The sequence below is a fragment of the Microchirus variegatus genome (genome assembly GCF_963457635.1).
Source record: "Microchirus variegatus genome assembly, chromosome: 20".
NCBI lineage: Eukaryota > Metazoa > Chordata > Actinopteri > Pleuronectiformes > Soleidae > Microchirus > Microchirus variegatus.
Window position 1 is genome coordinate 20786071 of NC_139821.1, and position 16310 is coordinate 20802380.

The following is a 16310-nucleotide window of genomic DNA, read 5'->3' on the forward strand; positions in this document are numbered from 1 at the left end:
GCCTCAAAAGCAAAATATTTTTAAAAAAGGGCTGGGTTGCACTTTGGACATGCTTGCCTAAAGGCACAGTAGGTGCCCCTTTAACTTCTGCCCCTGCCCTTCCAAACATCTGTGCACACCACTGGATATAACATGTTAGATAAAAGGTATGTAAGATAATGTCTGTCATTGAAGATTATAGGAATTGAATACTGGACTCACTGACAGTGATGGTGCAGCCAGTATGTTCTTTAGCATTAGCTAACAGCAGTCCAACACAGTCAAAATGCTAAAAAGCCTCAGTACCCCTTTAAAAAATTCTCAACCAGAGGAGAATTGAAAGGAGAGCAGAGAAGAAGTTTGTGTCAGACTGCGACAGACATGTTTGTGTGGATACTACAAAACGGTGAACTAAAGCCGAGGTTAGCTTACTCTCTTTCCCTTTATCGGTGACTGTTTAAAGTATATCATGCTTTTATGGTCTGTTATTGACTCCTTGCAATATGTTTCCGTACTAGAGCGCTTTTCTAGACGCCCAAAGTACTTTACAAATGACCCATTATTAATGAACACATTCTCACTTGTGGTTCTAAGCTACGTGTAGCCACGGCTGCTCTGGAGCAGACTGAGGGAAGCGTGGCTGTCAATGTGCGCCAGACAACCCCTCCGACCACCAGGTGGAGCTGGTCTAGCTTCAGGTCATTTTAATGAATTCCTGTAAAAAGTCTATTCTGCATTAGCCGTCATCATGTTGTTTTCCTCTCCTTTGACCACATGATCATACTTTGTGACTCTGCACTTTCGTCGTTTATTTAACGCTGATCCTCAAAAAAAATGGACCAAATGTGTTTTTTTATGTGTACTGGAAATGAAGTAAATGGTGAGGTGTGAACACTGTGTAACAGCTTTGTCCACTAAAATCACACTAACAACCCTTTTAGGCGGTGTTTTCTGGAAAAGTGTGGAAATGGTTTGAATATGATCACAGTGTTCTACAGGACAGTCATTGGTCGACAGAAAAACAAAAACATACCAGTTGAAAACATACAGCTTGGATTAGAGGTACACCAGTTTGTTTTAAGTAATTACAAGGTTGTCCAGAAGAGGGAGCTGTGAGCGTAGAGTGTAAAGTTCTTACAACTTCATTGTCAAAGTTCTCCACCCAACTGCTTTCTCGTCTCCTCAGTGTCTTAAGTCAGCTCTCAGAAGCGCAGCTCCCCCCTCTGGAACAGTGGATGCACTGCTACTCATTACCAAAACATTGTTTTAACAATGTTTAAAAATAGCTTCTTCACAACTCCCCGCCGCAGTCCCTTTGACGAACTTTGACCCGGAGTCAGACCCAGAGTCAGAAGACACTGTCGCTCGTGAAACACCTCCACAACGGACGTTATTCTTCTTCTGCGGTTCAATGTACGCAACCAAATGTGCCCGGACTAGTGCCCGGAGCAGGACGATCTGCTGTTCAGGAGAACCACTGTTTACGTAACCGGACCAGGTTTTTTCAGAGATCTCACTGAGCCCGAGATTACAATAAAACACAGCGTTCTCAGCAGTGACTGAACTGTTTGTTTTGAACCTTCAGGGCTTCATAAACAAGGTAATGACGCAGATACACACTAAAAAACGGTGTTAATAGGAACTTCCGGTCTAGGTCCGCTTTAATCCTTCTGGATTATTCCACTCTTAATTCTTCTGGATCCTAATCTGCGTTTCCCCCCTGGTTCTTGAGCACAAGCTTCCCATTGTAGATCAATTCACTCGTGTTTCTAAACTTGGGGAAACTTTTGATGAACATCAAAGGTCATCAAAGACTGTTCAGTAATAAAATGAATGTATTATTATCTTCTCTCCATGACTTATTGGTTCCACTCATCTTCACATCAGAGACCACAGATAAAGACTCTCTCCTCCATCTTTGAGCTTCACACACTAAAGTTAGCAGGTCAGACTCTCTCGGACCCTCACACACTTTCCTCCGTGTTTGAGTGGCGCCCCCTCTGGCCGCTGGCTGCACTGCAGGACATGAAGTCGAAGGGCAACCTTTACTCAAAGACACAGCTTGTTTAGCTTCAGCTCAGTCATCAAACCTGACTTTTTTATTATTTCATTTTAATAGAGATAAGAGATAGAGACTTTAATTTGGGACAGAAGTAAAAGATAAAAAATAACATGAAACATTTTCACAGAGCTCCTATTTGTTTGGAATGTTGGATTGTTTAAAAAAAAAAAAAAAAACTGGGTCGAACAATTATTGACAATGGCTTACCTGGGTTCACAATAACAACAATACTATTCTTATTTGAGTATTTTATGCAAATTTTACTGCGCTTTTTTACTTTGTGTTTTTTCTTAACTCTTTTAAATGTTTATTTCATGACTCCTTTTGGAGGTTTTTACATTTAAATTATAGTAAACTCCTGTTATTGAAGATCCAACCTGTTGAAATAAAGGTGTAGGTCGTTTGCTGCTGCACTTAACCATCCAGACTCACTACTGCCCCCCACAGGCAGCTTATTTTATGACATATGATGATGATGATGATGATGATGACACATGTCCTCTGTGTGTTTCTCCTGCAGCTGCGATCATGTCCTCAGTTCAGGAGAAACTCATCAGTCCGATGACCAGCGGCGCCGCCGAGGCTCCCAGGAACAAGGTGACGGTGGTGGGAGTGGGCATGGTGGGCATGGCCTGTGCAGTCAGCATCCTGCTGCGGGTGAGAAGCAACAACAACACACACTCATGGTCCTTACATAAAGTATGTATATGTATATGTTTCTATACACATATATGTATGTATTTCACGGAACAAATTCAGAATATTTCCTATTTCCATCTATGAGACCTTTGACTGTGTGAACTCTGTAAATCTTTGTCGTGTTCGTGTGTACAATACACAGCATTTTTAAATACTCATATCATCAAAATCATATTCATGTATGACCAACAGGGCCGGCCCAAGCCTCCATGGGGCCCTAAGCAAAATGTGATTTTGGGGCCCTCTGTTACTGCCAATAATAATAATGATTATTGATCATTCACACACATGCTATACTTAAGGTATTCTACTTATTCTACTCTGTCACCAATACAAATACACTTGTAAAACTAAATGTGAGAATTTTTAGTTTGACACAAAAAATTTACAGAAAAATCTTTCAATTAATATTTGGCAAAATCAGCAACTCCCCCTACTGGCGACACAGAGAATCAATACATAAAAACAAAGGGTTTATAAATAAAATATTAAGATATTAAGGTCTGAAAATCAAAAAATTTGCACAATCTTTGGGGGGGGGGGGGTTCAAAATACACTCCTGTAATACAAAGATTTGACTTTTATATGTAAAAAAAACCACAGCATTGAATAAAATAAACAAATACTTACAAACAGAGGCACCTGGAACAAGGTCATAAAAATGCTTTATAAATAAATTATAATCACATCTGACAACTATGTAAAAACTGTGAAAAAAGCTTTGGTAAAAATGGGGAGAAAAATTCTAAATAAACTACAGCAATTTGCTCTTTGGGGCCCTCTAGTGGTCACGGGGCCCTAAGCAGCAGCTTAGTTCGCTTATGCCTTGGGCCAGCCCTGCTGACCAATAGAAGTAATCCCTGTTTTTTTTGTGATTGTGCTGTGGTCAGGACCTGTGTGACGAGCTGGCTCTGGTCGACGTGATGGAAGATCGTCTGAAGGGAGAGATGATGGATCTGCAGCACGGCAGCCTCTTCCTCAAGACCTCCAAGATCGTCGCTGACAAAGGTCAGGAGCTGCTGCTACTGCTGAAGCTGCTGCTGCTGCTGAAGCTGCTGAAGCTGCTGAAGCTGCTGCTGCAGCTGTTGCTGCTGCTGCGGCACCAGCTTGGCAAAACACATTTTTGCCATTAGACAGACTGAAGTTTTGTCTAGCTTTGTGAACCGTTCACTCTCCTGCAGCAAAGTTCAGAGAGAAAATCAGTGATTTTACATCACAGTACAATCAATGTGTTATTTTGTGACATTGATTGTTGAAATCCTTAGTTTGGATTTAGTGAAATGACACAACCGAACCAAACGAGGCTCATGTGTCCCAGTGAGCTTAAAGGTGAAGTAAGTAGTTTATAGTGCCATCTAGAGGAGAGGCTGAAATTTACAACAAAGTACTGCTCCTCTGCTCACCCCCTCCCTTCCCTGAGCGCTACGGTATCCTCAGCCGGTCAAATGTCGAGGGAGAGGGCGAGCTACCGCGGCTGTAGCAGACGTAGCGGAGAGAGAGGAGGCGGGACTTCCGCTACAAGTAAAGCGACGCTTGATTTGTTCTCTCGCGTTTACCATATACAGGCTCCCGTAGAAACATGGCGTCGTGGCAATGCAGTAGCAGCCCGCGACCATGTTATTTTACATGACTTTTTGAAACACTACGAAAATGAAACAAAGAATATTATACAGCGACTAGACAATGCAGGTGGATTTTGAGTCATATAAACCCATAAATACTACACAGTGTCCCTTTAAAACGACTATTTTCTTTATGGAGTTTGGCACAAGAGAGTGAGAGTGTTTTTACAAACTTCAGGTTCAAGTTAGAAAAAGCTGACATCATTTTTATTCGGTGAGCCTTTTGTTAAGAGACTCTTTCTCTTTAAGAACTCTTCATTAATATATAAATACTGTACATTAAAGGTGCATTATGTAATAAATCATAAAATCCTCCTAATATGTCACAGAGACTCAGGAATAATGTTCATATAACAAACTGAACTCACCAACAACAACAGTACAGACAAAATATTTGCATTAAAAAAACATTTTGCAGACTGCAAATCATGTTTATGTTTTGAAATCATGTTTAGGCGTCATGTGGCGCCACCTACCGCCGTCAACCAATCATTGCAGTCAGTAGAGTCTCAGCTGCTGAGCAACCACGGGTTGCCAGTTAGGTCAGAAAAGGAAACCTAAAAGACCTCAGTGTTTTGAATTTGAATGTAGTAACTGTTTTTGGCCACATTCTTACATATGGCACCTTTAAAGACCATACACTCTCCTCTTCCTCCAGACTACGCAGTGACAGCGAACTCCCGCCTGGTGGTGGTGACGGCCGGTGTTCGCCAGCAGGAGGGAGAGAGTCGCCTCAACCTGGTGCAGAGGAACGTCAACGTCTTCAAGTCCATCATCCCGCAGATCGTCAAGCACAGCCCCGACTGCACGCTCATCGTGGTCTCCAACCCTGGTAAACACGCTCACTGTCGACGTGTTATAATGACACAATGACGTATAAATATAACCATTGAACGCTCCACAGTGGACGTGCTCACCTACGTCACCTGGAAGCTGAGCGGTCTGCCCAAGCACCGCGTCATCGGCAGCGGCACCAACCTGGACTCGGCCCGCTTCCGCTTCTTGATGGCCGAGCGCCTGGGCATCCACACCAGCTCCTTCAACGGCTGGGTGCTGGGCGAGCACGGAGACACGAGCGGTGGGTACGCACTGGTGTCGTCATCAATGACACGGGTTATATGAACACTGTGTTGATGTCATGTCACTGTGTCCAGTGCCTGTGTGGAGCGGTGCTAACGTGGCTGGAGTCAACCTGCAGAAGCTCAATCCTGACATCGGCACGGACGCTGATAAAGAGCAGTGGAAGGACACACATAAGGCTGTCGTGGACAGGTACGCAGTGTGTGTGTGTGTGTGTGTGTGTGTGTGTGTGCTTACCTCTAGAACCATGGTTCTCAAACTGTGGTGTGGGTACTTTTTCTGTTCCACTGTATATACCAGGGTCTGTGATCCTGAGGGCTGTTTTTACTGAAATGTGCAGTGAGCAGCCGTCTCCCCGTCCCCCTTAAACAACAATGACATCTCAGTAGTAAACCCCCCTAAAGGGGCCCCACCTCACTAACCTGTGTGAAGTTATTGTTCTGCAAGTTGGAAAATGAAGAGGATTATTTACAGTGTAATGCATATCTTTTTTACTCAGTTTATATGTTTTTTTCAGTTATTTACAGCATTTTATTGTTCTATATATTTATATTGTTTTATAATGTGGCTTCTTTACAGTGTAATGAATTTTTTTTACTAAGTTTATCTAATTTCCTAAACGTTATTTACAGTATTTTATTGTTCTTTACATTTATATTTTCACAAACTTTTTAATTACAAAGTTTTTCCATGTTATTTCATTCATTTCGGAAAAAAAAAACATTTTTGAACATTCATCGTTCATTTTTTGTTGGTGTCAGATTATTTGTAACATAATGGTGATGAACACTGGTTGGAAGGAAGGGCCCCCCCTGGGAATTTTTGCTTAGGGCCCCTACAGACTCTAGAATCGCCTCTGCACTGCAGCAGATCAGAGGATCAGCATCAGTGTATAATCTGTCCTGACCATGGATTTGTGTTCATGCTCAGGAATGTGGTCACATGACAGGTCTACAAGGTTTGTTTAATATGTTCCACTGAGCTGCGTGTTGTGTTGTGTTGTGTTGTGTTTCAGTGCCTACGAGGTGATCAAGCTGAAGGGCTTCACCAACTGGGCCATCGGCCTGAGCGTGGCTGACCTGACTGAGAGCATCGTGAAGAACATGAGCCGCGTTCACCCCGTCTCCACCATGGTCAAGGTCGGTCACACAAACTCAGCCTTCACTCGGGGACGCCGCCGTTTGTTGTCAGGGTTACCGCGATCGTCACCAACCGCCGGGATCGTGTCGTTGTTCATTTGTCTTTGTTTGAAAGAAGCACAAATCACATAAATACACTACAAATACAAGCCTATGCCTGATCGGCGCTGATCACCGCCGACAACGTCGCTGCCAAACTATAAATATGTCATATGTGTCCAGCCATGGCAAAAGGGTTCACAAGTCTACTTTGGGACATTTGGAGTTATTTACAGATTGTAAGTGATTTCTAAGCTTTCCAACAATGTCAAACACATGTCCATCTGATCATTTTTGAAGAAGATGTGGCCATTTGAATGTAGGCACTCCTCAAACTGCTTTAGGGAGAAATTCAGCCTGAAAGATCTTGACCAACTTGAGGAGCCAGGCCAATAGCTGCTCATTTACATCACATTAACATGGTCACAACCCCCCACCCAGTCTAGCTGTCAGTGACATCTGATGTCTGTTAGCCCACAGGACAGAAACAGTGTAGCAGTTTGAAAACAAAGGAATGAATGTAGTTCATGTCAATGTAATGTTATTTGCTGTAAGTACTTCAGTGGACTGATAAGAATCAGAATTTACTTTATTGATCCCCAGAGGGAAATTCTTCTGTTACAAAAAGCACTTGAATAAAAATGAGAAACAAGAAAGGTGAAAGATAGATACATACTTCAAATATCAAATAAAATATATCTAAGTGTGTGAAGGAGAGTTCAATATTTTCCAGACCATGGACTATATTATCATCCTCAATACCAGTTCCTCCCCCACAATGTGACTGTACGCACTCTGTCCATCACAGTTGATATGCGGACTAAATGATGACATCACAAACGCACCCTCTTCTGCTTCCTCTTCTGTGCTGTAACCTTTGGTGCTGGGCATGTGAAGTCTTTTGCCTCATCAGAACAGAAAGGTCTGATTTTTTCAAAAAGATACGTCTGCCTGTCCATGGTCAGTCCAGGTGGGGCCAGGACGGGGAGACTGTCAACAGGGGGCAGAACTCCTGGGTTGCGCAGTAGCTGAAACTCGATAGGCTCTGCTTCCTTTGTGATTTAGGAGCTCTTGGTGTTTTACAGTATTCACTTTGGATGTGGAACCTTAAATGTTGGAGTATAAGGGAATTGAACCCACAAGCTCAAGATCCTGAAGACTGCTCCTTAACCAGTTGAGCTAACCACACACTCTTGCTTTCATTATCAAACTCCTTTTTACTGTTTGTGGTTGAATATTGTATTCAAAAATCAGCCCATGCAAGACCCAAACCTGTACTCACAGGAACCAAGGGTTGGACCCATAATCTCAGGATCCTGATTCTTAACCTGTTGAGCTAATGCCACACCATAAAGGTACTTGTTCCAAGCGGGAATCAAACCAGGGTCTCCTGCTCCAAAGACAAGTGTGTAAACCATTACACTAACTGTTTGGCTGGGCACGTGTGCTGAACAGACGTTATCAAGTAGTTCAATACGTTGAAGTCATAGGTTCGATTATTGAAAGGCTTCCAAATTTTGCAAATAAGCACACAAGGACAAATAGCTCATGGGACTAAGAGAATGACTCAAGTTCCTGAGATTCGTGTGAGTATGGGTTCAAATCTTGCATGGTCTGATTTTTAGATACAATATTTGACCAAAAATAAATAGGAGTTGGAAGAATCAGCGAAGAGTCTGGAGTTAGCTCAACTGGTTAAGGAGCAGTACTCAGGATCCTGAGGTCTTGGGTTCAACCCTTGGGTACTGTGAATATGGGTTTGAATCTTACATGTACTGAATTTTAAATACAATATTCAACCACGAAGAGGAAATAGGAGTTCGAAAAATGAAAGAATGAGTGTGGAGTTAGCTCAACTGGTTAAGGAGTAGTCATCAGGACCTTGAGGTTCTGGGTTCGATTCCCTTATCCTCCAACATTTAAGGTTCCACATCCAAAGTGAACACTGAAAAGCACCAAGAGCTACCAAATCTCTCAGGGATGTGTGGCGTAGTGGTTTCGTTCACAACAGTAAGGTTGTACCAGTCCGGTGGTGGCTGGTTTGATTCCACCTCGTGGTCCCAAGACATTACTCGGTGGTGCGGAGCGGCAATAAAGTGGTGGAGTGGTGGGACCGGGGGAGGGGCAGGAGCTCCTGCCCCGGCGTTTCCAGAGACATGAATGGAAGCGGTTATGCCATTTTATTTTTAATTTTTTTGGTAATTCGGTGTGGGTGTGTCCCACCACACCCCACACCGATTTACGGCGGTGTGGTGGGGTGGCGTGGGACACACCCACACCGATTTACGGCGGTGTGGTGGCGTGGCGTGGCGTGGCGTGGCGTGGCGTGGCGTGGCGTGGCGTGGCGTGGCGTGGCGTGGCGTGGGACACACCGATTTACGGAGGTGTGGTGGGGTGGCGTGGGACACACCCACACCGATTTACGGCGGTGTGGTGGCGTGGCGTGGCGTGGCGTGGCGTGGCGTGGCGTGGCGTGGCGTGGCGTGGCGTGGCGTGGCGTGGCGTGGCGTGGCGTGGCGTGGCGTGGCGTGGCGTGGCGTGGCGTGGCGTGGCGTGGCGTGGCGTGGCGTGGCGTGGGACACACCCACACCGATTTACGGCGGTGTGGTGGGGTGGAGTGGGACACACCCACACACCGATTTACGGCGGTGTGGTGGCGTGGCGTGGGACACACCCACACCGATTTACGGAGGTGTGGTGGGGTGGCGTGGGACACACCCACACCGATTTACGGAGGTGTGGTGGCGTGGCGTGGGACACACCCACACCGATTTACGGAGGTGTGGTGGGGTGGCGTGGGACACACCCACACCGAATTACCAAAAAAATTAAAAATAAAATGGCATAACCGCTTCCATTCATGTCTCTGGAAACGCCGGGGCAGGAGCTCCTGCCCCTCCCCCGGTCCCACCACTCCACCACTTTATTGCCGCTCCGCACCACCGAGTAATGTCTTGGGACCACGAGGTGGAATCAAACCAGCCACCACCGGACTGGTACAACCTTACTGTTGTGAACGAAACCACTACGCCACACATCCCTGAGAGATTTGGTAGCTCTTGGTGCTTTTCAGTGTTCACTTTGGATGTGGAACCTTAAATGTTGGAGGATAAGGGAATCGAACCCAGAACCTCAAGGTCCTGATGACTACTCCTTAACCAGTTGAGCTAACTCCACACTCATTCTTTCATTTTTCGAACTCCTATTTCCTCTTCGTGGTTGAATATTGTATTTAAAATTCAGTACATGTAAGATTCAAACCCATATTCACAGTACCCAAGGGTTGAACCCAAGACCTCAGGATCCTGAGTACTGCTCCTTAACCAGTTGAGCTAACTCCAGACTCTTCGCTGATTCTTCCAACTCCTATTTATTTTTGGTCGAATATTGTATCTAAAAATCAGACCATGCAAGATTTGAACCCATACTCACACGAATCTCAGGAACTTGAGTCATTCTCTTAGTCCCATGAGCTATTTGTCCTTGTGTGCTTATTTGCAAAATTTGGAAGCCTTTCAATAATCGAACCTATGACTTCAACGTATTGAACTACTTGATAACGTCTGTTCAGCACACGTGCCCAGCAAAACAGTTAGTGTAATGGTTTACACACTTGTCTTTGGAGCAGGAGACCCTGGTTTGATTCCCGCTTGGAACAAGTACCTTTATGGTGTGGAATTAGCTCAACAGGTTAAGAATCAGGATCCTGAGATTATGGGTCCAACCCTTGGTTCCTGTGAGTACAGGTTTGGGTCTTGCATGGGCTGATTTTTGAATACAATATTCAACCACAAACAGTAAAAAGGAGTTTGATAATGAAAGCAAGAGTGTGTGGTTAGCTCAACTGGTTAAGGAGAAGTCTTCAGGATCTTGAGCTTGTGGGTTCAATTCCCTTATACTCCAACATTTAAGGTTCCACATCCAAAGTGAATACTGAAAAACACCAGTATCCTAAATCACAAAGGGATGTGTGGCGTAATGGTTTCATTCGCACCTGTAAGGTTGTGCCAGTCGGGTGGTGGCTGGTTCGATTCCACCTCGCAGTCCCAAGAGATTAGTCACTGTGGTGGGAGATCGGGGCTGTGCTCAAGCCCCCCGGCCCCCCACAGACATGACAGGAGGGGGTTATGACATTTTATTTCACACATTTTATATAATACACACACGTTTGGACTCTAAATGGATAATTTCTTGCCTCAAATGATCTTAAAACTGAGTTCAGGGACAGAAATGTTTTTATTTCAGGTGAGAAACGGCCTGAAATAAAGGTACCTAAGCCCAGCATGTGGAAGACTTGTGATATAAAAATGCACTGGTCATACTGTAGATGATCTTAATGAATGTGTAAATGGATAAAACTGTAGCGTAAAGCAGCTGTGAGGAAAGTGCTGTATGAACACAGACTGTATTTACTCTAGAGATACCATATTATTTGCTCACACGTTCTGTGATAATTAATATGTATTTTATGAGGCGCCAAAATAAAAGCTGGAGGAGGTCAGGCTGTGTTTATACAATCAAATAACAAATTGAATCCACTCTAGCAGGGGAAATAAACCTGAACATAATGTTCAAGTTTATAAACACAGCCTGACCTCCTCCAGCTTTTATTTTGGTTCATCCGCTTACCGGCAGTGTGAATTTGCATATTAGCTAAACATTTAGTTTCAAACAAAACATTTAGATTTATATTTAACATTTATATTCAACATTGAGATTTAATATTTATCATTTAGATTTAGATTTTTTTATTCAGATTATACAATGAAATTATGTTTTCACAAGAGAAGTAAATATCACAAAATTCACAAATATTGCTGTAAATCTGGTCAAAACTGATTTAAATTCAAAACTGATTGTCCTCAGTAGTCCTCAGTAGTCCTCAGTAGACCTTAGTAGTCCTCAGTAGACCTCAGTAGACCTCAGTAGACCTCAGTAGTCCTCAGTAGACCTCAGTAGACCCCAGTAGTCCTCAGTAGTCCTCAGTAGACCTCAGTAGTTCTCAGTAGACCTCAGTAGACCTCAGTAGTCCTCAGTAGTCCTCAGTAGACCTCAGTAGTCCTCAGTAGTCCTCAGTAGACCTCAGTAGACCCCAGTAGTCCTCAGTAGTCCTCAGTAGACCTCAGTAGTTCTCAGTAGACCTCAGTAGACCTCAGTAGTCCTCAGTAGTCCTCAGTAGACCTCAGTAGTCCTCAGTAGTCCTCAGTAGACCTCAGTAGACCCCAGTAGTCCTCAGTAGTCCTCAGTAGACCTCAGTAGTTCTCAGTAGACCTCAGTAGACCTCAGTAGTCCTCAGTAGTCCTCAGTAGACCTCAGTAGTCCTCAGTAGTCCTCAGTAGACCTCAGTAGACCCCAGTAGACCTCAGTAGTCCTCAGTAGACCTCAGTAGTCCTCAGTAGATCTCAGTAGACCCCAGTAGACCTCAGTAGACCTCAGTAGTCATCAGTAGTCCTCCGTAGACCTCAGTAGTCCTCAGTAGTCCTCAGTAGTCCTCAGTAGACCTCAGTAGTCATCAGTAGTCCTCCGTAGACCCCAGCAGTCCTCAGTAGACCTGGTAAATCTGGTCAAAACTAACATTAAAAAAATTCACGTTTTTTTGCTAAATGTGGCAAAAAGTTGCTGTTTATTTTAGCATGTTTAGCATGTTAGCGCAACTTTACAATCAGTGCCTCATAGTATTTCTCTAAATGTGATTTGTTTAACTGTAATGGCACTAATCACCTGCCATACGCCTATATTTGAGCCTCACACACTGACCGTGTGTGTGTGTGTGTGTGTCTCTTCAGGACATGTATGGTATCGGTGAGCAGGTCTTCCTGTCTCTGCCCTGCGTGCTGAACAGCAGCGGCGTGAGCAGCGTCATCAACATGACGCTGACCGACGACGAGGTTTCTCAGCTGAGGAAGAGCGCCGACACATTGTGGGGCATCCAGAAGGACCTGAAGGACATCTGAAGGACATCTGAAGGACATCTGAAGGACATCTGAAGGACATCTGAAGCAGCACACGAGGACCACAGCAGTGATGATGAAGCACACTCTCCTTTTATATCACACCTATCTCTGTATTTAAGACTGTTTTAGGACATGTACGTGTCTGTTTGGATCCTTGAGATTCAGCTGCTTTTAGACCAGGATCAAGCACAATTATCAAAAAAGCACCATAGTCCTCTTCCTCTTCTTCCTCTTCCTCATTACCCATGAGCCACTGGTAAAGTCTGTCTCTTTATGTGTGTGAGAAAGTGTAAAATAAAGTGAAGCTTGTGAGGAGGAAGCTCTGCATGTGCTTCTTTATTTACTTGTATTCTACGTCATGTCACTTGTTTATTTATGAATGTATTTATTTTGATGAAGCCTTCTGTTCTCGTTCTGTAGGAACCTGTAACTTCAGGGTGCAGATATACATCTGTTGCCATTATTATCATTATTATACTATCATCACAACTATATTTTTTCTTCATTTTTGAGCAGTGTATACTGTTTATTAATCCCAGGTTTTATACGTATCTATATACATACATATATACATACATATCCATCCATTTCCTACCAATTTATCCTCATAAAAAAGCATTAAAGCTTAGTGTTACAATTACATAGAATTGAATTAAACGTCCAAATAAAGGGACAAAAGTCCTCAAATAAAACACAAAATTGAATTGTAGGCTTTATTTAATATTTAATATTTATTTATAACTCTTCATGTTTTCATACACGTTTTAATTTAATTTTATCTCTTTTTTCTTTTTCTTTTTTTTTTTTACATGTACTCAGTGACATCACAGTGCAGGCAAAGGTGCAGTGCCACCGTGTGGTTTAATTATGCCACTGCAGGATATTACACTGTCAGCGTTACTTAGGTAAGTGTTACTTTTAGTATATATATCATTTTTTATGTATTTATTTGTGCATCATTTTATATATTATATATAATATATACATATATATCTCTATTTCTATAACTACTTAGAAAACACAAAGCACAGAGTAATTCCACAGTAAAGTTTTAGTAGAAAAGTTTAATCAGGATAATTCATTCTGTCATTTTTCCCACAAAGACACCTGTGCCTCAGGTTGGCACCTCCAGTTCTCGCGAGAACACAGACAGAGGTGAGATCTTGTTGGTCCGGGCTCTCGTCACGGCTCTCCTGTAGCTGTAGCGCTTCCCGAAGCGGAGTCCGAACGGGTTGAAGTTGAACTTGCTCCGGCGGTCGTTACACAACAGCTGCAGCCGCGGCTCCTCGTTCTCTCTCAGGGAGAAACACAGGCTCGGCTCCTCCGACACGAAGTCTGCTGCCGCCGCCGCAGCCGCTGCTGCTGCCGCCGATGATGAGCCGCTTCTCCGGTGCTCGGAGAGGAGGACTGACCCTGAGGAAACACACGAGTGAAACAAGTAAACAATAATTCAACACAAATGTTCTGTCACCTAGGGTGAAACAATTATTATGAGACAGAAAGTCTTAATTATGAGATAAAAAGTCGAAAGTATGACTTTATATCTCATAAATATGAGTTATAAAGTCATTAACGATTATCTCATAATTTCGACTTTTTATCTCATAAATTCGTCTTTTTATCTCATAATTTCGACTTTTTATCTCATATCGACTTCTTATTTCATATTGAATTTTTATCTCATAATTTTCGGCTTTTTAACTCATAATTTCGACTTTTTATCGCATAATTATGACTTTTTATCTCATAATTATAACTTTCTGTCTCATAATTATGACTTTTATCTCATAATTGACTTTTTATCTCATATTTATGACTTTATATCTCATAATTTCGACTTTATGTCTCATATTATGACTTTTTATTTCATAATTATGACTTTATATCTGATAATTTCGACTTTTTATCTCATAATTATGACTTTTCATCTCAATTTTGGCTATTTTATCTCATAATTAGGACTTTTTTCTCACAATTTCCACTTTTTATCTCATAATCTCGACTTTTTATCTCATAATTTCGACTTTTTATCTCATAATTTCGTCTTTCTGTCTCATAATTTCGACTTTTTATCTCATAATCTCTACTTTTTATCTCATAATTTCGACTTTTTATCTCATAATTATGACTTTTTATTATATTATTAAATCCCCTTACTAATTTTTTCACTTTTTTTTTGACAGTTTCATGTTGTTTGTGTAGCAGTGTCACTGCTTGATTAATATTTAATTTGAAAATACATTAATACTCCTCTGTATATTGTCAATTAAATTATTAAATGTTGGAATATATTTGTAATTCAGTATAGACTCATACATACATTATAAATAGTATTTTCATATTAGTCCCTGAAAAACAATCGTATGCCACAAATTATTGACAAAATATCTATCTTCTTCTCAGCATGAAAGTTATACATTCTATGAATGCATACATGCATACATATATACACACACACACACACACACACACACATACTTAAATGTGTTGTTTTGTCCACAAATTATGATTTAATGATTTCTCTGTTATATGGAGCAAAGTAAGGAAATATTCACATTTAAGAAGCTGAAAAATCAAAGAAAGTAGTTTTGGTTATTGAAAACAATAACAACACTTAAACTTATATTATTATTGTTGCAGCCCTAAATGTGAGTGTGTTTTAATGTCATTTTTATTCTTATATGTTACTGGGTATCAAAATAACAAAGCTGCCTCCTTCGTTGTTGGCGAAGAAAATCATTACTAAATTAATTACTAATTACTAAATGAATTGTAAACTACTTTTGATAATCACTAAATTGGTCTGTTTGTTTAATAATTAAAACAATCTCGCTGCTTTTTTCAGCCTCTTAAATGTGAATACTGTCTGTTTCCTTTGCTTCATAACAAAGAAATCATTAAAACTGAATCATTTTTGTTTGTGGACAAAAACAAGACAACAACTACTCCAGTAATCCAGTTAATAAATAAATGACAGATTAATCTATGACAGCAGCCCGAGAATATTCTTCTTCTTTGTTTGTTATTGCACTTTAATTAGTAAATGAGTGTTTATATTCCCTTGTCCTCTTTACTGCTTTTACTCTGAGTTAATTTTTACTTGATTGTCTTTTGCCCGATGTATGTATATATTTGTGTCTGTATATAGAGTGCTGTAAAGCCCACACACACACACACACACACACACACACACAAACAGCGTCTTGAATATGATTTCTTTGCTCCATATAACAAAGAAATCATTAAAACTGAATCCGTTTGGTTATGTAAAATGTGTCTGAAAGTCTTAATGCTGCTCTTCCTAACCCTGAGCTGTGGACTGTAAATCTATATTTCATTCTCTAACAGCTGTCTTCGTCCTCAGGTCACCCACCTGTTGCTCGTGTCCTCTGCGTGGCGTCGTACCGCGGCAGATCCACTGATCCCCCGCTGGCTCCGTCCTGACCCACCATCAGACCACACACCACAGCCAGAGCCACGAGCCTCATGTTTGACCACGACATCCAGGTCCTGCGTCTGTGTGACAGTGTTCATCAGCAGCTACTAACGCTACTTCCCTCCGTCAGACCTGTTTTATGTTTCCACCAGGTGACCTCGGCCTCTTCCTGCTCTCAGCCAATCACGGCCGCTCCCCGCGTCTCTGCACTGTAAATTGCGACGCTGTCCGCCACCTCTGGTGCTGAAATGCATCATTCATATCACATTTTCTCAGAAATGCTTGCGGCTTCGGTTGCGT

At 42.2% G+C, this 16310-nt stretch overlaps 1 protein-coding gene across 1 annotated transcript; it reads left to right on the forward strand.

Annotated features, from left to right (window-relative positions):
* Nucleotides 1-2569: 2569 nt before the first annotated feature.
* On the forward strand, nt 2570-12574 carry ldhba (lactate dehydrogenase Ba; the record flags this gene model as incomplete). Its single annotated transcript, XM_083907311.1, has 7 exons — nt 2570-2698; nt 3631-3748; nt 5021-5194; nt 5267-5440; nt 5517-5634; nt 6458-6581; nt 12407-12574. The coding sequence occupies 7 exons, from the start codon at nt 2570-2572 to the stop codon at nt 12572-12574; spliced, it is 1005 nt and encodes a 334-aa protein (XP_083763437.1).
* Between the last annotated feature and the right edge of the window lie 3736 nt (nt 12575-16310).